Source organism: Trichoplusia ni, chromosome 5, assembly GCF_003590095.1.
Source record: "Trichoplusia ni isolate ovarian cell line Hi5 chromosome 5, tn1, whole genome shotgun sequence".
Taxonomy (NCBI): Eukaryota; Metazoa; Arthropoda; class Insecta; order Lepidoptera; family Noctuidae; genus Trichoplusia; species Trichoplusia ni.
This window is the reverse complement of record NC_039482.1, coordinates 12608411-12634032: the sequence shown is the minus strand read 5'-3', so window position 1 is coordinate 12634032 and position 25622 is coordinate 12608411. Positions and strand designations below refer to the sequence as shown.

Genomic DNA, 25622 nt, shown 5'->3' with positions numbered 1-25622 from the left:
ATCCGATTAAATCTGAAATCCTAGCTTAGGAATATCTTCTTTAATACCTGGGAAAAGACGCGCGCAAAAAAAGAGTATGTTATTCTGCTGGTGGGTAGATACTAGTTTTATTTTAGGGTATAATTTTTTTTTGTCGTAAATTGATGTATCTCATTAAAGAAAGCTTTAATTCATTTTGTACCTCTCTAATTGTGTGGATAAAAATATTTTAAAACTGTATAAGTAAGATATATGTTTCGCCAATGGAAATAATTAGTAAAAATAATGATCAGTAAACCGGACTGACAAGTGATCCTGAATACTATACACCGTGATTTTATAGTCGTCTTGCAAAAGCAGCCCAGTTCATGTATCCAATGACTAGAACACGTTCATGATAAAAAACAGGTATTTATGAGATTTGAATAAATTAAAAATGCAATTATTATTCAATATTATGATGCAATTCGTAGTTTTTTAGAAACACAGCTCTATTGCGAGTGCGGTCCGAGCCTTGTAACAATGGTGAGGGGCGCCGGCGGCGGCGTTTTTATCATTTTTAAGAATATATGTCAGATTTCTCTTGTTTAATTTTTCTTCGTACTTATTATCTAAGTTGATGATACAAAAATAATAATCGCGCCTAGGGGTATTTTACGTAGGATTCATGAACTGGGCTTCTTTTGTAAGACGACTAAAAAATCACCGTGTATATGGGATCACTTTGACTTGGTACAGGTAAATAAAAAAAATACCGAACAATTTTACCGTCATTCCATAAAACCTTTTTCCAAACGAGATAGTTTCAAAAGGTTCAGCACTAAACATAAAAACCGAAACAAGTTTTATATTAGTTTTGTATAAAAAGTTGTGAGCAATTGTATCTTCTTTACTGAAAGGTCAGTCAAGAGCGAACTACATTTACGAGCACGAATATAAAAAAAAACATGGAAATGGCACTCAAGCAATGAGTCAGTGTCGGTTATAAGAGACAATGATCAACTTTGACGACCAGTTTTTGACTACCGTATTTTTTGCAGTCAAAACCCAACAGCAAAGGTTTTAATTTCAGAGATATGAAATAATTACCTAATAAGTGACTGGTTCCAAGTCCAACAAGAAACCATTCTAGAGCCTGTTAGGAAATGAAGACTACAATATATGATAAAAATACATGTAAAAGTGTTATTTGATCACACTGAAAATAGATCTAAGGCATAAATACTAGGGAGCACTTAGAATTAGAAATGGAAAGCGTTATGACTTCTTATGGCAATTGTGTAAAAAAAATTAGCCAAAAATGACACTTAAAAATACCTACTCCGGTTGGCATTTATCCTTTATGCAAATAAAACTATTTCATTCTAATATCACTGGTTTTAAAGCAATGTCATTTCCAACTTTTTATATTACCTATTCGTGACTCTACTTAATACCATGTGACATGTCACTTCCTTCTACTTATCTCTTCCACGTTTACGACATTCAAGCGTCGGAGATAAACCAACCGGTACACTGTTGCTGACAGTTTGCTTATACTTATGTGGTTAGTTGTCATTACAATATTGTACCTTATGTCCTTGAAAACACAGTGTAATATTGTATAAATATGTTGTAGTGGGTGCCATTTCATTATAAGGTAGAGCTACGAACGTTTGTAAGAAAAAACATTGTTCGTGTGTTTATCAGGCTAAGGAATTGGATTTATAATAGGTAGATAGTACAAATTAGGTTACTGTGAAAACAATTGTTTTTAAAGTAATGTCCTAAAATTCAATATAAAAATTAACTAAACTAGGCTACTAATAATGTCTAATTAAAAGTAAAAACATCAAAGAAATAACTAAACCATTTTATTACGAACTAGATACCATAGCCTTCATCAGTCCATGAAGGAAACATAAATTGGAGAAAATATATAATTAACATATTCAGTTTAAACAGCAGTTATTATTGGTCTTTTGAATGTAGTTTCGTAAGTCACTTATTATTCGGTCTCACTAATTTATTTTAGGTAAATGTTTGACGAATCTCGTGATGTCTTTACAGAATCTCTTCACATACAATTATACAAGTTTAACATGACGATTTGGCGTATGTGTGTCTTTTTGTGCTGATGTAGCTCGCAACGGGCTGAACCGATTTTGATTTTGTTTTAGTTTTGCGTGATTGGTGAATTGGTATAGTTCTGTGTTGAATGAATATTAGTCTAAGATGGCAGAAATTACAAATTGCGAAAGGAGGAGTTTTGGAAAACTCCTAGATATGTGTACCAAATGAAACGGCTGGACTTGTATAGTAATAAAAACTGACAATTATTAAATCCAAGTGTATTGCGATTTTTTTCATACGTAGATTAGTATTTATTTTTGCATGAAAACTACACTAAGTTCGCAGGTCTATCACAAATTGAAGAAAGTATTAGTCAGGTAACTAGAGCTACTATTCCAGAAAAACAGAAACAGTTTCCTTAGATTCAAAATAAAATGGCCAAGTTAAGAAAAAATGTTACTTGTCTCGTAACCCTAAAATTAACTAAAATATAATAGTGCGCAAAAGAGCGCAGGCGAGCCAATAACAGCAAAGGTACCAAAAACATAACTCAAAACGTCACGTGTAGATACTAATCCTCAAAACTTTACTATATTTCACCAACCGCGCCCAGAATACTTAATTTATGAATACATCACACATTAGTAACTAAGTAAACCAAAATAAACCTTATTCCGTTACAATAAGGATGCTCTCTTGCATACCATTGACACTGGTAGGTTTATGAAGCAAATCGTGACGTCACATCAGGGGGTATACAAGCACCCCTTCAAGTAAAACTTACAGGTGTAAAAGCGAGACGATCGAAACGGTGTAGAGCGTTGTCTCTTTTCCCCAGCCCTGCCGATTGTAGGCCCGCAGATCCTTCTGGCCTATATCTTTTAAAATGTATGACAAAACAGACTTTTAACACAATGCCTTCCGTGCACAGCTGTTCGTTGTAACTTCAAGTCTCACAATTTATTAGCAGAGCGGAGACATTTCAGTAACTCTTCAAGGGATTTATGTACGTTTTTAAATGTAAATAGGAATATGTTTTTTTGATCCCACTGAAGCTAGAATATAATGGTGACGAGATCGTGTTTTGTCACGTTTTATGTCAGTGCCAAGTTTCCAAGTTTTGAATAAATCTGCTCAAATTCAACATATTGGTATAAAAAAAATGTATTGATTCTTCCTTTCTCAAACTAATGTGGTTTATACAAACCTCTAAGCCATTAAATCATAATTAAATAGCAAATATACGATTTTTATTTGATAATCTGTAACTACAATGTGTTCCTACATTTTTAAACTTCCTCCTACTAAAATAGACGAAAATTGTGCATAAAATTGCGTCATACGCTGGCGGCGATAAATTAATTTGGTTGTTTCAATGCGACAACATTCCCAAAAGGACTGTCATCCGTCCGAATTCAATCGCTAATTGTATCCTATGCGGCGTGCATACAAAATTACAATTTATCGATACCACTATCACAGTGAAACGAACTCTATCTGAAAGGCATAGAGTTGTTTTCCCAGTGTGCTCGTTTGATAAAACAATCGATCATGATGTATTGATATCATCATATATGTCAACAAAATCTCCAATTTGTAGTAGAAGAATATATTAGGGTTATTAATATATGAGCTGTCAGTTGCTATAGTTGTGAGACAGACAGACCGACAATTCATTTAGTTAGGAGCGAATGTTTATTGTTATCGTACACGGAAATCAAGACGGTGTGATTCAATTAATAATTAAATTAAATCATTCAATTGGTTAAGTGTAATAAGTTATAAAGTGTGTGCTTAAGGGTTCAATCTAATACGGTAACGGGGTGAATTGAAAAAAGAGTTTTTCAGGGTCGCATGCGTTTGTGAATTTTCATATAATCTTTTTTAATTATAATATTTTGACTAGTTAAGCGTTCAAATCTTAATAAAAAAACTCTTCTATCTACCCCAAAAATAATTCACTCTCTTTTACCGCATTTTCAATTGCTTTTCACATTTTTGTCTTTTTTCATGTCAGTGTTTTACCAGCAATGCGTAATCAAATAAATTGCGACGCGAAGAGAAACACATGATTAATCTATCAGATCAAGTGTAACGTGTGATCGACTGAAATTTTATTGAAAGGTCCTAAAGTCGATGTAAGTGGTATACTAGGAGTGGACACCCAAAACGACGGTATAGTGACCTCGTGACTGCTGTCCTTCATAGATGGGATAAGGATAAAGCAATTACGATAGAAAACTTCAAAATAAATCATACAAGTAAAATGTTCAATCATATTCAGTGTCAAATCAAAATGATGTAATTTATAGAAGGCTTGAAACAGACGCTAAAAGTACATTAAATTATAAAGGTGCAGATGACTATAAGTGCGCGGTTTAAAAATGATATTTTTCAAAATCTCAATAAGTTACTGTTTAAAATGTTTCTCCATAATAATATAATCACACTAGTATTAAAGACATGTACCTACGTTTCTAATCGTGTCTATATGTTCGTGAGATCCTCACGTTCAAAGGCTAAATCAATTTTGATAAAATTTTGTTTGAAGTTAGCTGACATCCTCGATTAACATTAGCCCATAAGTGCTATATCCGATATCAAAGCGAGCGAAACCGCGGGAATAAGGTAGTTATATCTAAAAGCTATCTTAGCCAAAAATAACTCGACAAAGTATTTAAATGTAACTATATCTACATAATTACATACACAGGTGTGTATAACTTTTACGCCAATTTAAAAACGATATAAAAAAAATGCAAATTACAAAATTTTATAAAACAGCAAACTGGCAACATTATTTTATGAAAGCCGTTTCCTTTTTTATGTTAAAAATATAAAGTGAATATTCAAATTAGGAATACAAGCTTAGTTAGATTTAGCTAGCTTCGCCCCGCGGTTGTACGTGCGGTTTAAATGGGCTTGTAAGCAAAATTCATTTTGTTACCCCTGTTACAAGGCTGTATCTCATGAACCGTCATATCTAAACTGTCACAATTTTCATGGATGATATTTCTGCTACCTTTATACCAATAAATACCTAAAATAAAGGTGGTTTATATGTAAGTTTAAAGGCGGGTATCTACCCAAAAAATTGTTTTTTATGTACGGAACTCGCAGTGTGGCAAGTCAACACGACTCTTTAGATTGGTGCAGAAAGGAGCCTTAATTTTAATTAAATATATTAGGATCTTAAAACAGCCGTTTGAGTATAAAGAGTTAACACATATTCACTCGGCATTTAATTTACATTGCAACACACTCGACTCTCGACTTGGTAATATTTTTGTGATTAAAAAGTTGTATCGTGAAAAAGTTATAAATATAATGTCATAAGTTAAAAAAACCAATGCATTACCTAATTAAGAGAATACTCCAGAAAATTTTAAACCTGTATTGCAACCTATTAGTAAGATAAACGTGATAAGCGCGTTGTCGTAATAAATTAAATACTTGACTTTTATATATAATATGCATAGGTATTTATACAAATATTTAGGGTCCCGCGCCGAAGGGAAAATACAAACATATCAAAATATTTAATATACAAACGGTACCCTATACTACTTAAATTCCGGTATCTGCCACCAACTTGTATCTCATAAACAACACACAAAAAAAATATTATTAATTTAATTTAAGCTCTATACTCACAAGATTTTTTGTCGTTAAAATAATGGAACCCATTGTGCGAGTGTTTATTCGCACTTGAATGGTATTTACAAAATCATACAAAGCGCATAGCCTTAAAATACTATATAATCTATCCAAAGCAGTATCAACACGATAAAATAATGAATAAATAACCGGATCGAGCGTGATTTTTCCAGACGAATTTTTTGCCCAAGACGATCCCCAAATTCTGAACACAACATAAACATTATAAGCCGAAATATATCGCATTATTACTAAAACTAGTTTTAAACGTTGAACATTATTGCATTGAATAAAATACTAAATGATTTAACGAATAGTTTTATCTGATTTGGCACTCAGAGTGAATGTGTAGTGTTTAAATATAAAATTATTAATTTAATTTCATTCATCATTTTAAAACGTGATTAAATGTGACTTGAATATGTTATGCAATTTGAATTGTCGGTTAGAATTGTTCATCAAAGAGTGGTGTTGATTGTTTTATAGTTAATTTATTTCAAAATTGAATATATTTCTCTTTGTTACAGATCACATAAGACATCAGTCATGGCGACTGATAACGCACTCAATTCTCAACGGTAAGTGATCATCAATCAATATATTTCACTTTCTTAATCAAAATAAAAAAATATATTTAAAACTCACCGCGAAACGAGAAGATAAATGAAGCTAGTTTATTTTTCTCTAAGCTTTGACATCAAGATAAACAATGAATTTAATATTTTTTCTTACAATTTTTGATTAATTTCGTTGCGGGTTCCAAGGCAGTTAATCGTCTCTCCCGGGACGTTAAGTGTTTCAATGGTTTTATTATATGTAGATAATTTCACACATATTGTATTTCAGACTAAAATAATTTTCTCTGCTTTTTCGGACCCGCTACGTTTAAACTCACCTTATTCCCAACATTTTCTCAAGCTACGGGAATATCTATGCATATTCCTGTTTCCCAAAAATACTTTTACCACAGAAAAAAAAAACTACTACCAAAGCCCAGTAGTATTAGTACCAACACTCCGAAACAAACTTTCCAATACATGATGGACGAAACAAATCTCGTCAGGTAACAAGATGATATGCTTTTCAGATGATCCAAGTCGTGATAACCCATATTTGTGGGCAGGAGTAAACACTGCACTGTCCAGTCTGCCTTCGAAACAACCTTTGACCGTTGTGACCTTGAGACACTACAAAATCCTCTATCTCCTCAAACATTTGGACGCTGGTCTCCACGTTCCATGAATCCGTCCGAAATGTTGAAATTGTTACTCTTGAGATGCTTGAAATCGAAGCAGAAGCCAGAGCCTGTCATACCAACAGCTCCAAATATTCTGGTTCTGAATGACCCGGAAGATGATGACAGAAATTGTGAGATTATCCGTTTAGGTAGAGCAATGTAAGAGAAGTTGTGAAAACTCATTAATACGTTCGATATTCATAGTATTATGTAGATCCTATTCAATATCAATTGGCAAATTGATAAACTGTGAAAAGTGATGTTTTTGGATGTCTCAACAGGAGTTTAAAAAATAATCAACTACGAAATTATATTAGCAGCTAAAACACAAAAGTTATACAGTATTCTCTTGTGTATATTTTTGGTGAATTATAACACTTACTTGTCCTTCACATAAAAAATTCACAGCAGCTTGGGTTGTGAATTTTAGATAAAAAAACATCAAACATTTGAAACCACATATAAAATTGTTTGTCGAGAAATTTCTAGACGAAATAATACCCTGACCTACATAAGTACAATGACACAATAGCTCAATTCCATCAAATTGGGTTTGTTAATATATAAATGTTATAACTAAACTCTTGACCTTATCAATTGGTCGACGTATGTGTTAATTTGCTGTACCAGCTCTGGTTGCGGGTTCATAACGATAGCTGGCAATTGGCGACCTACCACGAGATCCCAAAGTGACATTATTATTACTACGGTAACAGGGGCGACTCTTCTTGAAAAGAGGTTATCAATTCGACGCGTATTTATTTAATATTTCCAGAAATGTCCAGTTTTCGTATGTCTATGTATTTATGTTACTAATTTTTGTTCAGCTTATTAACCACAGCAAGTTTCATCAAAAAAGTTTCAGTAGTTTTTGAGATAGGGATTTTTTGTAGTTCTGCTATACTCTTTCTAAACATAAACATTTATTTGAAGTTTTTTTATATTTAGTATTTGTTTACAACTGTAATAATCTCTCTGTGGTAGGTGGTAGGCCCCCAGTTTATGAGCATATTGAGATTGCTTGCAATTGGTTCAGCAATTGACCTTATGAACACCCAGTCTGGCTCATTTATTACGTTAATATAATCTAGACAGTCACCATCTTCCTTAGATTAAACAGCAACAGCCAGAAACAGGCACATATTGATATATTTATTGTTAAAAAGAAGTTGGTAGCAAGTAGGTTACCATACGTTTCAATATGCAGATTACCTTCAAGATTATATTTTGTGAATCAATATTTTCAATTGAATCTTTATTTATAATTTTATTGCAGAAAATCATCATAAAACAAAATTAAAAATTATAATTAAGGTGATTTTTAAAAAATATGATATTTTCCGTTATTGCAAAAGCCCTTATCATGCTTATGTTATACGTCAAAACAGTTTTCGTCGTACTGTACCTAAAACTCACTTTTATATGCGAGAACATATTACAATTAAAGTAATGTTTTGTAATTTTTTTTTTGTTTTACAGTGTGTTCAAAAAATCATCGCCGAACAACAAACTGACGCTTTACTTAGCGTCCCGAGACTTGGTGGTGGAAAACGGCTCCATCGATAGAATCCAAGGGGTTCTGCATGTTGAACCGGAATACCTTGAGAACAAGAAGCTATATGGACAAGTCACCTTGACCTTTAGGTAAGGTTCAACTTTTAATGAAATCAGTAAATTGTTAGTCGGACTTGCGATGCTGAGGGTTCTTCATAAATTGGCTATATAAATACAAATTGCAAACATTTTTGGTGACTTAGAAAATTTTTGACTCTAAAAACTATGGCTTAATTGCAATGTTATCGTTATAGAGGTGAAAATATATATATGTGATCTGTAAAAAATACAAGTCTAGCTATCATGCTTCATGAGATACCGACTGGTGACTGCCTGCTGGAGAGATGGATAGACAGCGGAGACTTAGTGATAGGGTTTCGTTTTATCTTTTGTGTAAAGAACCCTGAAATCGTTGTTTTGTTATAGAAATATTATTATGATTATTATGCTAAAGTTGGCGGCGTAGACACCGGTCGGGTTAATCAAGTTTAAAACTAGTCTGGCACCGCATTATATCAATAAATCTTAATAATATATAAAGTACCTATTATCGGCTTGCTAATATCCATTTGCTTAAAAGTTGTTTCTTAATATATCATTTTAACAAAAAAAACATACACCCATTTCAAATAAAATCAGCTGAGCCAAACTTGATAGAAGGTTATGGGACCAAATGCAACCTCTTTCACGTTCAAGAAAATTGGTCTATCCTCAAATTTCCACAACTGCAATGATATTGCCATAAGAAGTGGTGCAAGGCCCCCGTGCTTTATGTATCAGATTATATTCATGGAAATAAAATACTATTTTTTTTCAAATATTTTAACGACTCCCGCACAAAGGAATCGAAGCAATCCGCTATTTTCTAGAAGGTTACCCAAACATTTAACTCACATGAAGAAAAAACATTAATGTATAACATGCCTAAACGCATGCCCAACTCGTAATACATCACGTTGGTTACGAGTTGGGCCTCAGTTACCATTCCACTACCTGTGTTGGACCTGAGTTCAAATTAATGTTGCAAAACATGCGTCAACAAAGCAAAACCTTAAATATTTACACAAAAAAAATAGATAAAAGTAATTCCGGCTAAAAGGTATACAACATAAAAAGCACATTTAACTGACAGTTATTTTTTTACGTTTGTTTAACACTTTTAAACTCAAAGTTATAACATTTTTAGCTGGAATAATATATTTTACTATGAGCAGTGAAATAGGAAGAGTCGTTGTTAAAAGTAAACATTCATTCTGTTTAATCTAAAATGAAATATACGCTTTAATGGTCCTGGTTCTGTTTTCTGAAATAGTATTGTTTACAGTGATTATTCACTGAAACATAAAAAGAAAAAAGTGACTACAAGATATCGTTTGCAACGGTGAGGGCAAATGTTGTGGATAATCCTGGAACCCTGCGCTCTTTGTAATCAATTAAAGAATTAAAAAAGTAACACATTATTCAATTTCATGGTACCCTTGCCATTCTATGTATAGGTTTGAATGCACGAGGTGCAGTTTCGATTCCAATAGAGGCAAGTACCTGTGTCTTTTCAGATATTATAAAAGTACTTTTTAAATTATTTTGCTGGTGACGAACGGACAGGCAGTCAGCGGAAGATTAGTAATATAGTTCTATTTTTAACCATTTGGGTACCGCAACATACCAAAATATCTTCTTCTTCGTCAACTAAATCCCGTAAAATTTGTTTACAAAATGCGAGTATTATTTCCCCCACCGGGTTTGGTTCGGTAATAAACAAGTACCCAGTCTCATATAGTATGTGTACGCGATGACATCGTCTCGTGTTCATCATAATTAGCATTGGTTTGTTTAGCAGAGGGTTTTGTGTGTCGTACGCGCTTAATTACTGCACGGATAGCCGAGTGGTTGAGGTCACCACGCCAAACCCACTGTGCGCAACGTGTCGCGGGTTCGATCGGTGAGTTGTATGTTTGTAAGCCCCCGCGATACAAGGATTAAATTACCTACTTAGTGCGGGAGTCGTTTTTTTAAGAAAAAAAAATTGTATGTTTCATTCAGGTGGATAAAGTACGGGAATAAATTATTTTAGACGATAATAAAGTCATCAGTACCTATGTTGATAAAAATTAAAAGACTTAAAAAATCTAAATACTAACGTTTTCCATTCAAGTTTTATCAAAATCAGTCCAGCCGTTTTTCAGCTACCCTGAAATTTCAACGTACCTGACGATTTACTTAAAAAATAAGTATCCAATATGTTTTTTGAAACTTACCTGATATGAGATATTTTACTCAAATATCCTGCTGTCAAATGAATAAACCAACAATACTCTTGCAAATACATATATCGAAAGAACCGAAATATTTTCAGGCAAGTCGCAATCACGAAGAGGAAAATGTTACTTTTACCACAAACCACCCGAAACTATTTTGAAAAGACATAAAATAAATATTAGAAACATTTGGTAAATCATCTTAAAAAGTTTGTGGTTGAATCTCGAGGCATATTGCCAAAATCTGAGATATTTATCTAGTTGAAAAGTCGCTGAGTAAATTAAGGATTTATTTAGTTTCCGTATAACACTTTACTAACATTGGTCATGCTTGGTATGATGTATGTTATAATAATGTTGCAATAAGCATTACTTACTTTTGAAATCTTACAGTGCTCGATATGTTACGCGATTTACTTCGCAGCTGAAAAATATTTGAAATCTGTTATTAAATACCTCTCAAAACGCAACTTTTTGAATGGAATGTTAAATACAATTTTTATTAATTAATGAGGAAAAGACCTTACCGACAAAGTATAACACTAGCAGTTTCAAAATTAATAATTCGGTTATATTAAACCTTTTTTCCTTTGTTCTAAATTAGAAAATACGTAAGTCAGAGACGGATCGCAAACGCGGGCCCCTATTATATATTTTTTAATACAAAAAGCGGTGAGACACTAATGCTTGTTACATCCGTGGATCGGAAAAGTCGGTCATTGTGGGCCGTTTATATAAAAATTCAAGCTTATTAACTTGTCTTACTTGGAGATCGAACCCGAGACTCTGGATTAGGTTATACCACTCCATCCAGTGAACCCTTAATTACCGTAAACATAACACAAATGAGATGATAATAAGTTTGTATGTTGAACATAGATTACGATAAGATTCGCTAGTCGCTTTGCTGTTGCCATTAATACCAAGTGACATCTTAATCTAAATCTCAACATATCTAGATCGTCGCATAATGTAATATCCTGCAACTTAGTAATCAGATGCGAGATATGTATCATTTAGATGATTCGAGATTTATCGAATAATGTTAGGAGATATGAACAAGCTATTGCTTGCTGTACATTGCTAACGATGTTATATATGTGATATGTATGATGTGTTGGTGTCCGATCAATTAGTGGTTGTAGTGCAGCGTTAAATGATTGTAATTATTTATCGGAAAAAAATATTTTTTTACCGATGTACTTTTTAAACTTTTTAAATACATTGTTAAGCTGTTATTATATTTATGTTCTGTTATTTTGTTATTCACTGAAAACTAATTAATTATAACAACTGGGTAAATAACAAAAATGAAGCATTTGTTAGTTCTTGTAGTTTCGGGAAATTTTCCCAAAATTCAAGGTAATATTTGTCGTTAATGCTGTTCTAAAGAAATATATTTGGTTGTGACCTAGTTATTTCAATATTTTTAATTTATTTTAAGGGTGGGAGAAGTTGCAGAAAATTTTATTTCTACACAATTTTGGTTTTATTCCCACAAACTGTAAGCTTAACAATATATAGTTATCAATTGTTATTGCTATCAATAAACAAATACATATGACCAACCTTTTAACGTGAACATAAGCTTTGACCAATAAGGTCACTGATTAGAATCGCATCGCTTAATACTAAAATAATGGCTATGATTATTAAAACCCTTTGAAAAGCTTTCACTGAACATTTAAACTACATAGGTAAAAAGACAATCATTGTTTGAATGTACATTAAAAACGGTTTGCTCGTATTTGATGCTCAGCGCAGCGTGGAATCAATATTTAACCCGCTACGCAAAATCAGGGGTGTTATAAGGTTTGCGTGTCTGTCTGTTTATCTGTGGCATCATAGCTCCCGAACGGGTTGAGCGATTTCTATTTAGTTTGTTTTGGGAATTTCACACAAAGCTACTGAGGTTCTGACAAAGAGTAAGAATTAGTTCATTGTGTTGTAAAAACGTGTTATGGGTCAGTTCGATTTTTTTTTACTATATATTTGTATTCTATTTTATAAAAATTTCTGCGTACTATATAAAAAGATAAAAATGTTACTATTTGAATGATTTAATTTCAAATCAAAGAAAATATACATTTTTTTCATATACGTTTACTATTTTCTCAAGCCTTACCAAAACCTTTGATGTAAAAAATTCTTATTTGTATTTATGAGGCCAAAGAAAGTTTAAGACCAAACATAAAAACACAAAGAATATCAAAGCTAAAAACCAAACAGTTAGGGCTTACTTAGACTGGGTGAGAAATGTTCTAAATTAACTAACTTTTATGGAGACATTATGTTAAAGAAAAGTATTCCATACTTGCTCAAGGTCATTGGCGAAGAATATAATAAAAGTAAATTTAAAAATAAACTAAAAAACCTTATGAAATATTATACCATAAGTAACATGAAAAACACCGCTATTTGTAAAAAATAATTTAAGGTTAATCTAGTATTAATTTTTGATCTCACATGTCAACAGTTTGAACTGTTTTGTGAGACCAGCTTAGTAGTTAAGCATGTACCATTTTACATAAAAAAACTAACGCTATAATAATATAGTCTCAAACTAAAGTACGCTGTTTATGAATATTAGACAGCTGAAAAACACACTTAAATTTGTCTAAATCCATAGTATATACCTATTATAAAAAAAAATTACCCAGACACGGAAAAAAATGATCGTGCTACTCACACAAACATTTGTTCTGGGTGGGAATTGAACCCGTCACGGCCGAAAAAGTTTGTCTACTAACCGTTTTTGCATCGCTCTGCAACATAATATATCTGCATATCGCAACTCGCTAAATAATTTTCCCATCGTCTAACCAAGCCCTTACAATCTTAAATCGTTTTACATAAATGTTCGACATTCGTTTAATCGATAATCGATATATTGATGAGAAAACTTTTATAAATGCCTTTAGACACAGATGTCACACCCTTTGTCGTCTGCGAACTCGAAACAAGGAAAGTTGGTAAGAGATTACAATAAAGTATTGGAATCGATTCTCGTAGATCGATTTGTATTTTTATTTTAATTAAATGTTGATGCTAGGTAGGTAAGGTACCTTTAACTCTAATGAATTCAACCTACGGCGAGGGGATACGTCGGACTCCCACCGACTAAAAACATCCCGGGCCCCTTCAACTGCCTTCGCCTGAGTTTGTGAAATTGTAAAAAAAATACATGCTAGACTCGCTTTAATGAGAGTTCTGTTTAAATAGAGAAACTTATGTAAACAACCTGTATTTTCTTCTTTTTAATTACTTTTTATAGCGCCAAATATTGTCATTATTCGCTGATACCGATACACAGATAGTGGAACCTTAGTTATAGGTTATTATGAAACCTTTCATGAAGCGGATTTATTATCAATTTATGAATAAGGACTCCGATTAGGTCCGAAACTAGTTGGGCAATCCCGATAAATACGCGTGATAAAAACGTTATACCAAAAAAAAACTTACTAATAGTGTTTTGATTCTACCCTTCGGCTACGAAAATGTATATAAACATTTGCACTCATTCCACATTCAAAGCTACATGCAATCTTGCTTCTTACTAATCCTACTACTATTATAAAGGCGAAAGTTTGTAAGTATGGATGTATGGATGTTTGTTACTCTTTCACGTAAAAACTACTGAATGGATTTGAATGAAACTTTACCACAATATAGCTTATACCTACATCAGAATAACATATACGCTACAATTTTTGAGGTTTCTAATGTGAGGTCGTAAAAAAACACATTTTTTGCGCTTACATTGCAAACGCTGACTGAATCCTACAAGATAGATAGAAGGCAGATAGATAGATAGAAGGCAGGTACAAATTATAACTTATATCTTCTAACCACGCGGACGAAGTCGCGGGCAACAGCTAGTATAACATACGCGAATATTTATTGTAAGTGTTTGTTCTTTTTTCACGCAAAAACCACTGGACGGATTTCGATGAAACTTGGTACACAAATAGTCCATAACCAGGATTTACACATGGAATAGTTAGTATCCGGATTTGATGTTCCTGTGTGATCTTTTTCGATGTTTAGCAGACAGACCCTTGGCTAATAGCTAGTTACAAATAATTCTTGACGCAAAATAGAGCGCTGTATTGATTTGCAGTCGCAAAACAAATCATTAGCTAAAAGCTCGTGTTACTTCAATAGTTTAATTAAAGCTTGCTTTTACTGTCGAGTTTAATGTTACGGTAACAAATTAAAACTCTTTGATATTGTCACTATTGCAAGCTCAATTTCTGTTAACTAATTGAATTTGCCTTTGGATTCATTTGAGGTGACATATTTGTGTGAAATATTACTGTTTTCGATGTGGTTTATCAATATTTTTTTTCTATGTAAATAATTTAAACCAACTTCAAAAAAATAAATTTGGAATTTGTCTGTTTTTTTTTATTCTTGTTACTTCTAAATTTCCGACAGTTTAAAGAAAATAAAACAAAAGCATCTAAAAATGATTTAAAAAATCACCGTATAATTTTAACCTCGCCACCCCAAAAATAACGGAAGTCTGTATCATAGCGTGGCAACACTGGCAACCTTGCCCCTTAATTAAAGCTCGACTGCCTCCATTTATTATAATTTGGGAGTCGGGAAGGTTTTACGTTGCCTAATGGATCGTATTGTAATATACTTCGTCTTCCAAAGCATAAAAGAGATTAAAAGTATATTTATGTAGATTTAGGGTCGAAAAGATTGTGGATACTGATTAGGTATTTAAACCTCTTTGATGGTTAATCTCCTTATATTTGTTATATTAAATCTGAAATTAAAGGACTAGAATTTACGTTTTAGCTTGGATAATTATTTTGAGCAATTAAAAAAAAACTGTCGTGTTTTTGCAAAAGTGGCAACTGTTCACTCACGCGTATTTGTACTGTTTGGCCGACTAGTTAAGACCGGAGTCCTTAGTCATCTAATAAATAGTCTCCGGTTGGGACCTAAACTCGTCGGGCAATCTTGCATCAAGCTCACGCGAGTTTCAAAAATATTTGTATTATTCATAAGCTCATCAGGAAAAGGAAGCTACGTTTTGATTTAGGTACTGTAGATGTAGATCTCTTGAACGTAGAGAGACCTAACACTTTGAAAATAAGTTCATTAGAAGGAATTTTGACAAAACCACATTCATACAGACCGCACATTTATGTTACGACTAGAATTTTCTAATTCCATTTCTTTTACAGATATGGCAGAGAAGACGAGGAAGTCATGGGCCTGAAGTTCTGCAACGAAGCTATAATGAGCCTAGCTCAAATATGGCCGCTACACTGCAACCACGACAGAGAGCCAAACACCCCATTACAGGTAAACTGCTAACCTTTACCCACAAATAGAGCAAAATAGACTTAAACTATTCGCATTAGGTTCACAAATGTGTGACAATAAGTCATAACATTCGGTTAATAGAGAAAATAGACTATAAAACTATAAATATTAAGTTCAAAAATGTGTGACAAAAAGACAACTGAATTGCTCACGTGTTCTCGACGCTACCTTTTTTAAAATAATAATGCTCTTTATGCAGTTAGATTTAAAGTCTATTCTTGAGTGTCATAAAAATTAGCTCTACCACTGTGCACCGATCTTTAACCACAAATAGATCACAATACAATTTTCTTTGCAAAACATGCAAGCTCAGGACAATTACTAAGTGAGCTACTTAAATATTCATTGAAATAATAAAGGTCGTTTTAATGTCGGCTCTACATGAATTTTGCGATCATATACAGAGTGATTCAAGTAAATCTGATTTTTATTATTGATTCTGCGGTTTTATTTATTTTTATTCTCAAAGGAAGTTAAAAAATGAGCTTCTAAATTTCGCACTTGATGATTTTGTAATAAGCACAATTTGTTTAAAATATTCACAGAGATTTTTATGAAGGTACTATTTTAGGACGTCCAAATGAAGTATTTAAACATAATTTGAGTCTTAGAACACGCTGTGTATATTGAAGCCAATTAACTTAATTAACCGTTCAATCAACGGCCTAGATTTTTTACTAACCAGCGCCGTCCAACAAGGGACCTTCAAACATATAGAGTTTTTGAAAAATAGCTCGATATCTATGACTGCTTTGATTTTTACAAAAAAAATAATATTAAATATCACTAAGGTAAATTTAGACCTAGGTATGTCCTTTAACTGATCACCAGATTAACTATTTTGTAAATTGCGGTAAGTATATCTGTTTGAACAAATGGCTAAATATGATTTAAGAAAAACTGCTGAATGTTGCTGTATATACCAAAGTAACGAGGTTGTAAACGGAGAATGAAGATAATTGGCTGCGACATAATTATATACAAGCATTGCAAAACACTTTAGAATAGGTAAACATAATTGATTTTTAGCACAACTCTTTATGTATTTAGAAACATTTTTATATATTTTTCAATAAACAGACATTAAATTACCGACTCTACCTTCAATATCATTAAGCAAATTGGCCATGAAAATGAAATACCCAAAAAAATACAGTGTCAAAGAATTCCGAGATTTGGACAACAGATTTGAAAAAACTTCAAAGGGTTCTTGGCTAAAGCGAAATTGCCAAGAAAAGCCTTGCTTTAAATTGTATTAATTTGTCTCATAAACCCACGAAAGGACTTGGTAGCTTAATCATTTTTATTATAACTAATTGGGCCTAGATGAATCATAAGGTTACGATTCCACTCGGGGGATGTGTCAAGAAAAACATCACTTTCAAGTAAAAAGCGTACTGGCAAATGACGTCACACGAGACTTTTAGTTTACGAGATAAAAGAAACAATATCAGAAAATTACATATTAAAACAGTTGTTGGAATTAAGACCTGCAACTATGTGTATAATAATTCAATCTTTGAAACCCTAGTTCGCATAAATACTTTAGACCTTTGTTTAGTCCTAGCTACCGCATTAGGTTAAGTAACCTGTAATGGTAGATAAGTGTGATATTTAAATAAATAAATATACCCATTATATTTTTGAAATCTGTCTGTCGGACTAAACGGTTTATTTTTCAAATACCTTATTCTCCTCTCTTAGATCCTATGTCTAGCAGTGAACCTTGGTAAGCTGAATTGAAATCGAATCTCAGTCTCTCTAGCCAAGTGACATTTCTATCGTTAAGGTCAAAAAACTTGAATGTAGACGACAGATCAAAGTCACGTGAATTATGGAAAAAAAATGACATTTCTATACATTTGGGCGATATTTATAGTATCCGATAGTCCAATAGTATAAATATTTTGTATCATAAAGCGTTATAAAGTGTAGAAATATCGCTTCTCTAGAGAAGCAGGTGTGAATTCAGCCTTACAGTAGAGAAAGGCTCTATAAATAGATGTCGCTATTTTTGGTACCGACATTTATTTAACTCAATCATGATTTCTAGAGGAAACTAAGACATTTCTTTGACAAGGTACGCTTGATCAGGCAACACATTTTGTAGTTTCGTCGAATAAAGCCTTTTTCTGCTCAAAAGAGTCCAGTTACTGAGATATTTCAAGATTTTCTCTCTTTAGTTTTGTATTTAAGGTTCATGGCATCCAATTTCGCTAATCGTATTACTTTTGGTGTAAAAATAGGTCTTTTTTTCGGACTGGAAAATTGTTCTCGCTTAGATTGGTTTGAACGTTTATCTCTGATTTCAGTTTTTCATCAAAAGAGTTGATGAAAAGATTAAGAAATTCATTTCTTTTATAAAAATTGCTATTTGTTGTCTAACTTCAGTATTTTTTCTCAAAAGACAAAATTAAACAAGCTTAGACATAGTAAAATAACTTCTTATAGAAGCAAACCATTGAATCACTTACAGCGATGTAAGGAACCAATTTAAGTAGTTTAATCCTTTGGAAATCAAGGTACAAACATCAATACCTAGATGAACTACGAATTAATCCATCAAAATATGCAGTCTACAAAAAATCTCCCTTCAATGTTCACCTATAAACTGTAAAAGTCACCTAAAAAATGTAAAACAGATAAAAATATTTGGGTGTTATCCACAACCTGAATACGATGCTATTATCCACAAAACGTCTCTCATTTAGTAATAACTATTGAACACGCTCCCGGTCCAACTGGTAAGGTCATTCAAACGGTACAATTATCTTCGGAAAGAGCCTGAGAGAGTAACAGGTGTCGCATGTTCAGATATTCAGGCCGTTACACTGAATATCAGTATATATCATTTATTAGTTAACCTTCCTCTATGACAAACTAACACTTTGTAGAGATTAACTTTCTAGTACTGGCAAAAAACTTACTCGCATCATCAATTTAAAACATAAATTAATGCAAATCAAACTAGAGACAAATTAATTACGTGAAAGCTGCGTGAAACAGGTGTACAAAAGAAACTGACTGTCTGATATATACAATCCTGAACTATAGAGGACACTGATTCAGAGTATATTGTAGAGCATTAAGAAATTATTTATATAAAATCACCTTCAAGATTTTTTTTACATAAGGCTTTCTTTTGTAACGCAGTAAAGAATTTCCAAAAAATCACCCAGTAAATAGTAAAATATTGGTGCAAATTTAGTATGAAAACTCTTAACTCTTCAACTTCAAATGTTCAGCTATTCTGGCTGATACTCAGTGAGTATTCGTTGCTGTGTGAAGATAAAATGAGTGCGGGCCATGTTCGACGAGGTCCGACTTTAAAACAAAAGCAACGAAATGTCACAGGTAAATGTTCAGTGGCTTTGACTATCCCATCGAATGGAGAGCCGAGTATTCATAGGAACGTCACTCGTTTTGGAATCTGAAGTTCCGACTTCTAGTAGTATTTCTAGTTTTAACTTTAGCTCTCTTTCTTGTAAAGTTACGTTACATTTTGAGGTAGAAGCTGGAACCAATGCTTGAGGTAATATTGTAGTGGGCAAAGTGTTTTGTATTCGTTTGCTAAATTAAATAGGCTTAATGAAGTAGATTTGGAAAAATGTTGGCTTGAAGAAGAAAAATTATCTTTAATTTGTTTGAATAGCTGATAAATGTATTTTCCTTATAAGAATACGGTTTGGTGTAATCCTTGTATAACGGTGGCTTTTACAAGCTTTCAAGTCTCATTCACATTAAGACCTAGACTCAAAACAAGCTGTCGTTTATCACAGAAATGCTGGTACCATGGCACCATGGCTTATCTGGGCAGTAAAAATACTTTAAAAATCGTAAATAATTGGGTGCAATAAGTACAGAAAACAAACTATCAGCTAGGTTTCCAGGTATACAAAAAAGTACGAAAGGATACCTAGACCGAAATACTGTAAAATCCATACAGTTTAATCTTGAGGGTACGAGCTATAAAAAGCTAATCTCAGCTTTATACAACGGCTCAGACGCCTACGTCGTGCAAAATTGCGTCGAAGTATAAGATTTTTAGTGAAGTAGATAAAACAAGCAAAATACGTTCAGGTATTTTATTTATTGAGTATTTTATTATATAATAAATATATGTTTACTTGCTGACTCAGCAAACCTTGTTATGCTATATGAAAAAAGGGTTTGAAAAAAAAAGCAGTCTTTGTCCGATTCTCAGACCCAATATGCACACATAATTTCATGAGGATTGGTCAAGCCGTTTCGGTGAAGTTCAATCACGTACACCTTGACACAAGAATTTTATATATTAGATAGCGTCTAACTTTCGTGAGAATTGTTCATTAGTTGATATTGCAACGGGTCACTCACGAGTATTTATCGGGGTTGCCCGACTAATTTCGGGCCAACCGGAGTCCATAACCATGAGCTGATGCGTCGGGACCGGAGCCAGATAAATACGTTTTGCATCGTTTAATAGTAAATATAATATTGTTTTACATTCAAACGAACATGATTTTCTATTAAAATGATCTAGAAATGATATTTATTAAGTACAAAGCGTAGTAATTTACATATTAATTCAGTTCACGTTATAATTTTTGGGGATGAAATAAAAGATCCTCCAATTATAAAGATATTGTTTGATAATTTCGCTTTATTATCTTCGTTCGGCGTACCCTTGAAGTTGTTATCAAAAGTGGTAATAGTAGCACCAATTTTCTAACGATTTTGTTTTGTAAATCTTAATTATTATAAACTGAGTTTCATTTATCATAGCTAAAATTTCAAATTGTAAATCTTTTCGATTCGTCGTGCAATAAGCAGGATAATTATAAAGACCTTTTTTTATTGATTGTTGGCCCATTGCTCGAAAAGTTCTAGATCCCGAAAGTAATAAACTAAAGTACTAAATCTGTACACTATTCAACTCATTTTATAAAGACGAAAGTTTGTATGTATGGATGTATGTATGTTTGTTACTCGTTAACGCAGAAACCACAGTACGGATTTACGAAACTTGGTACATACATAGATAGTTTATAAACCTAGATTTCCAATGGGATCATTTTCGATTTATAAAGGGCGGGCCCGCTGGCAACAGCTAGTACCAAATATATTATAAAAAAAACAACCATATTCATCTCCACCCAGACAAAGCGTAACAAATCTTAACACGAAAGGTGAAAACATTTTCCGGAATGAGGAAATATTATTAATAATTACAATGTCGACACATATTATCGAAGAGTCCTATCATAATTGTTATCAATGATTTATTTCATTAAATTAACCTTTCATTTGTGGACATAAATTGAGATCGTGATCGGATTACAATATGATACTGTTTTTATAGCTTATTGTTTTACTGGTTGATTTTTCATTGTCTTATGAGACCAATATGTGCTATATTTTTGATGTTTTTTGGGGAAATTCCTTAATATTTTTTGGAGAGCTTTGTTTTTTTTTATATATAACTGAGTATAGGTCCATCGCTGGCCTACATTTTTTATTTAAGTTAGGTAATAATATGGATATAGCTATGCCATAATATATTTTTTATAATATTGTTTATGTTAGACGTAAAAAGATATGAAAGATATGAAATAAATATTTTCTTCCAGTGGCACTGGTTTTTATATCTAGCATTGTCGTTCAATTAACTGCAATACATTTTTAATATTTTCTCACTTGTTATACAGGACGCCCTCATCAAACGCCTGGGTGCCAACGCCTACCCCTTCCACCTGGAACTGACGCCGCTAGCGCCACCTAGCGTGCAACTAGTGCCAGCGAAACAGTACCACGGGGCACCCATAGGAACCTCTTATGACGTCAGAGCTTATATTGGTAAGTTCATTAAAGCTAGTCTGAGATAGACAGTAATGTTTCTTCCTTTAAACCTACATGAGTCCCGTAACACAAAAATTACAAGATAATATGAACAAAAGCATTTCTTTGATGATAACAGAAGAGAATTTAAATTTCACTTTTAGATAAACTTATTACGGAGTGAGGAAATTACGGAAGCCGACCCCAACATAGTTGGGAAAAGGCTAGGCCGATGATGATACATTTGTTACCTACTCAAAGATGTCTTAAACAATAACTTTGAGCAGGATAGTCAAGAAGCTAGCTTTTAATAAAAACTTCTCAAGAAATTAGAATTGTTTTTCATGCTTTTACATCTTCAACATATGACTTCCATAAAATATACGTACGTGTATACTACGTTACGTCTCCGCGACTTGAAGACCTCATAAAATCCACAGTTAGGTACCCAACGGGCTGTGACAACCACTTGTGTGTGACAAAAGGCGAAACAAGAAACTTCATAAAACAAAGTTATATAAATACACAGAAGTCGCGCCGTCATAAAAATGTATCTTTAATATTAAATTCGAGTATTCTCAAGTTTATAGCGCCCTGGGAATATACTACAGCATCCTATATATACATCAGTCGCAATTGTGAAAGCGAGACAGCGTTCTACGCCGTTTTATGCGCTGTCTTGCTTCCACAAATTTTCCAGTCTTATTTCAACACGTGGTAAAAGGCTCTCAACATTAACGATACTTGAAAATGTTAACAGCTACATAAACTTCAATGTCCCTGCTTTCTGACAAATGCAGACGTTTGGAGATAACAGGACAAACTTTGTTAACAAGAAACAATTGAACAACTTCGGCACTGCTTTGTAACAAATTAAGACAATTTAGACTTTGAGACACACTGAATAGGTTTGATTTTAGACTTGTATAAGTTTGGTTAGATAATATTCACGGAGTCTTGGTTTGAAGATAAACATTATTACTACGTGTTTACGTAAACTGTTCATTGAGTTTATTATAATCTTAGACTTTATTGTTGCTATGACGTAAAGTTGTTATTTAGAAGTGGGAAATACTATTTGTTTTTTCACTTTGTAAAGAAAATAGTAGCCCATAGTGGTTTCTTAGGTTTACGCGAATGTTAGACATTGAAATGAAACGACTTTTACGGATTTTATCGCGGTTTAATTTTTGGTTTTAGTTCCCGACGTTTCGACACCTTTGCAGGTATCATGGTCACGGGCAGACTGAGATGGTGTTCGTCTTGACAGAAGATGTTGCTCGTTCTACCTTCATATTTTTAATTAATTATTTATGGTCCGACCTACGCAGTATGAGCTCACTGTGTCGTGATGTCTTGCAGCGCTGCTCTTGGGTTTAGCCTTGAGTTTTTGTATTATTGGGTCCCAAGTAGGTGATATCTTCCAGCCATCTTCTCTATTGAAATTAGGGTGTTTTTTAATCTCAATAGCCTCGCGAAACATCCTTGGTAGGAATTTGGATTCTTTAGCGAGGATCTGTGGTTGATCAAATCTAATATAATGGCTGGAGCCTTCAGCATGTTCGGCGACTGCAGACTTCGTTGAGCGGCGGTGTTTGACGTCAGCTATGTGTTCTTTTACGCGGGTCCCTATGCTTCGTTTAGTTTGACCGATATAAGAGAGGCCGCAGTCACAATCTAGTTTGTATACTCCTGCATCTTGTAGAGGTATGTGACACTTGACAGATGGTAAGGACTGGCTAATCTTCTTGGGCGGCTTGAAGTATGTTTTAATTGAAGCTCGCTTCAGGATGTAACCAATCTTGTCAGTGACTCCTCGGACGTATGGTAGTACAGCAGGCAGACGATCAACTGTGGCTGGCTTCACTCGGTTTCTGTGACGGGGCCGTGGAACTTGGAGCTTGTTGTCTCGCAGTACTTGCTTGACGTGTTGAAGCTCAGCGGCAAGGTGTCTGTCATCACAGAGTCCGTGTGCTCTCTGAAACAAAGATTTTCCCACGGTAGCTAACTGTTTAGGGTGGTGGTGAGATTCACCGTTTAAGTACCTATCTGTATGGGTCTTTTTGCGATACACGGTGTGACTTATGGTCTGATCAGGATTCCGTTTAACTAATATGTCTAGGAAGGCAAGAGATTTGTTATCCTCCAACTCCATAGTGAATTGAATTTTGTTGTTTATGGAGTTGAGATGTTTTAAAAATGCATTTACTTGGTTAGATGGTAAAATTGTGAAAGTGTCATCTACGTACCGTTTATAAAACCTGGGAGTGAAAGGAGCTGTTTTTAAGGCTAAACTAACCTGACAATGAAGTAATGGTTAGTTTCGATGTACAGTCCTTATTTACATGCCTACCGGTTAAGGATTGCATTGAAATTGTCTCCAAGAAGCTAGCAGAGAACAACTTACCTCTAGCATATGCAGAACTCCTAGAACACTGCCTCACATCTGGCTACCTGCTGTGGAACAATCATTTCTATGTACAAGTAGATGGTGTAGCGATGGGCTCGCCTGTATCCCCTGTAGTCGCCGATATATTCATGGAAGACTTTGAGGAGACAGCCTTAAAAACAGCTCCTTTCACTCCCAGGTTTTATAAACGGTACGTAGATGACACTTTCACAATTTTACCATCTAACCAAGTAAATGCATTTTTAAAACATCTCAACTCCATAAACAACAAAATTCAATTCACTATGGAGTTGGAGGATAACAAATCTCTTGCCTTCCTAGACATATTAGTTAAACGGAATCCTGATCAGACCATAAGTCACACCGTGTATCGCAAAAAGACCCATACAGATAGGTACTTAAACGGTGAATCTCACCACCACCCTAAACAGTTAGCTACCGTGGGAAAATCTTTGTTTCAGAGAGCACACGGACTCTGTGATGACAGACACCTTGCCGCTGAGCTTCAACACGTCAAGCAAGTACTGCGAGACAACAAGCTCCAAGTTCCACGGCCCCGTCACAGAAACCGAGTGAAGCCAGCCACAGTTGATCGTCTGCCTGCTGTACTACCATACGTCCGAGGAGTCACTGACAAGATTGGTTACATCCTGAAGCGAGCTTCAATTAAAACATACTTCAAGCCGCCCAAGAAGATTAGCCAGTCCTTACCATCTGTCAAGTGTCACATACCTCTACAAGATGCAGGAGTATACAAACTAGATTGTGACTGCGGCCTCTCTTATATCGGTCAAACTAAACGAAGCATAGGGACCCGCGTAAAAGAACACATAGCTGACGTCAAACACCGCCGCTCAACGAAGTCTGCAGTCGCCGAACATGCTGAAGGCTCCAGCCATTATATTAGATTTGATCAACCACAGATCCTCGCTAAAGAATCCAAATTCCTACCAAGGATGTTTCGCGAGGCTATTGAGATTAAAAAACACCCTAATTTCAATAGAGAAGATGGCTGGAAGATATCACCTACTTGGGACCCAATAATACAAAAACTCAAGGCTAAACCCAAGAGCAGCGCTGCAAGACATCACGACACAGTGAGCTCATACTGCGTAGGTCGGACCATAAATAATTAATTAAAAATATGAAGGTAGAACGAGCAACATCTTCTGTCAAGACGAACACCATCTCAGTCTGCCCGTGACCATGATACCTGCAAAGGTGTCGAAACGTCGGGAACTAAAACCAAAAATTAAACCGCGATAAAATCCGTAAAAGTCGTTTCATTTCAAAATAGTAGCCCATACATGTC

The 25622-nt window shown here is 34.0% G+C and overlaps 1 protein-coding gene across 2 annotated transcripts in view; it reads left to right on the top strand.

Annotated features, from left to right (window-relative positions):
- The window catches only part of LOC113494545 (beta-arrestin-1-like), a 101649-nt gene that overhangs the window by 54430 nt on the left and 21597 nt on the right, over positions 1 to 25622 (top strand). For both annotated transcript variants that reach the window (XM_026872935.1, XM_026872934.1), the window contains exons 2-5: positions 6216 to 6266; positions 8405 to 8569; positions 15942 to 16062; positions 21771 to 21918. In XM_026872935.1, the coding sequence (XP_026728736.1) occupies positions 6235 to 6266; positions 8405 to 8569; positions 15942 to 16062; positions 21771 to 21918 (466 nt within the window). In that variant the 5' untranslated portion in view covers positions 6216 to 6234. The remainder of the gene's footprint in view (positions 1 to 6215; positions 6267 to 8404; positions 8570 to 15941; positions 16063 to 21770; positions 21919 to 25622) is intronic.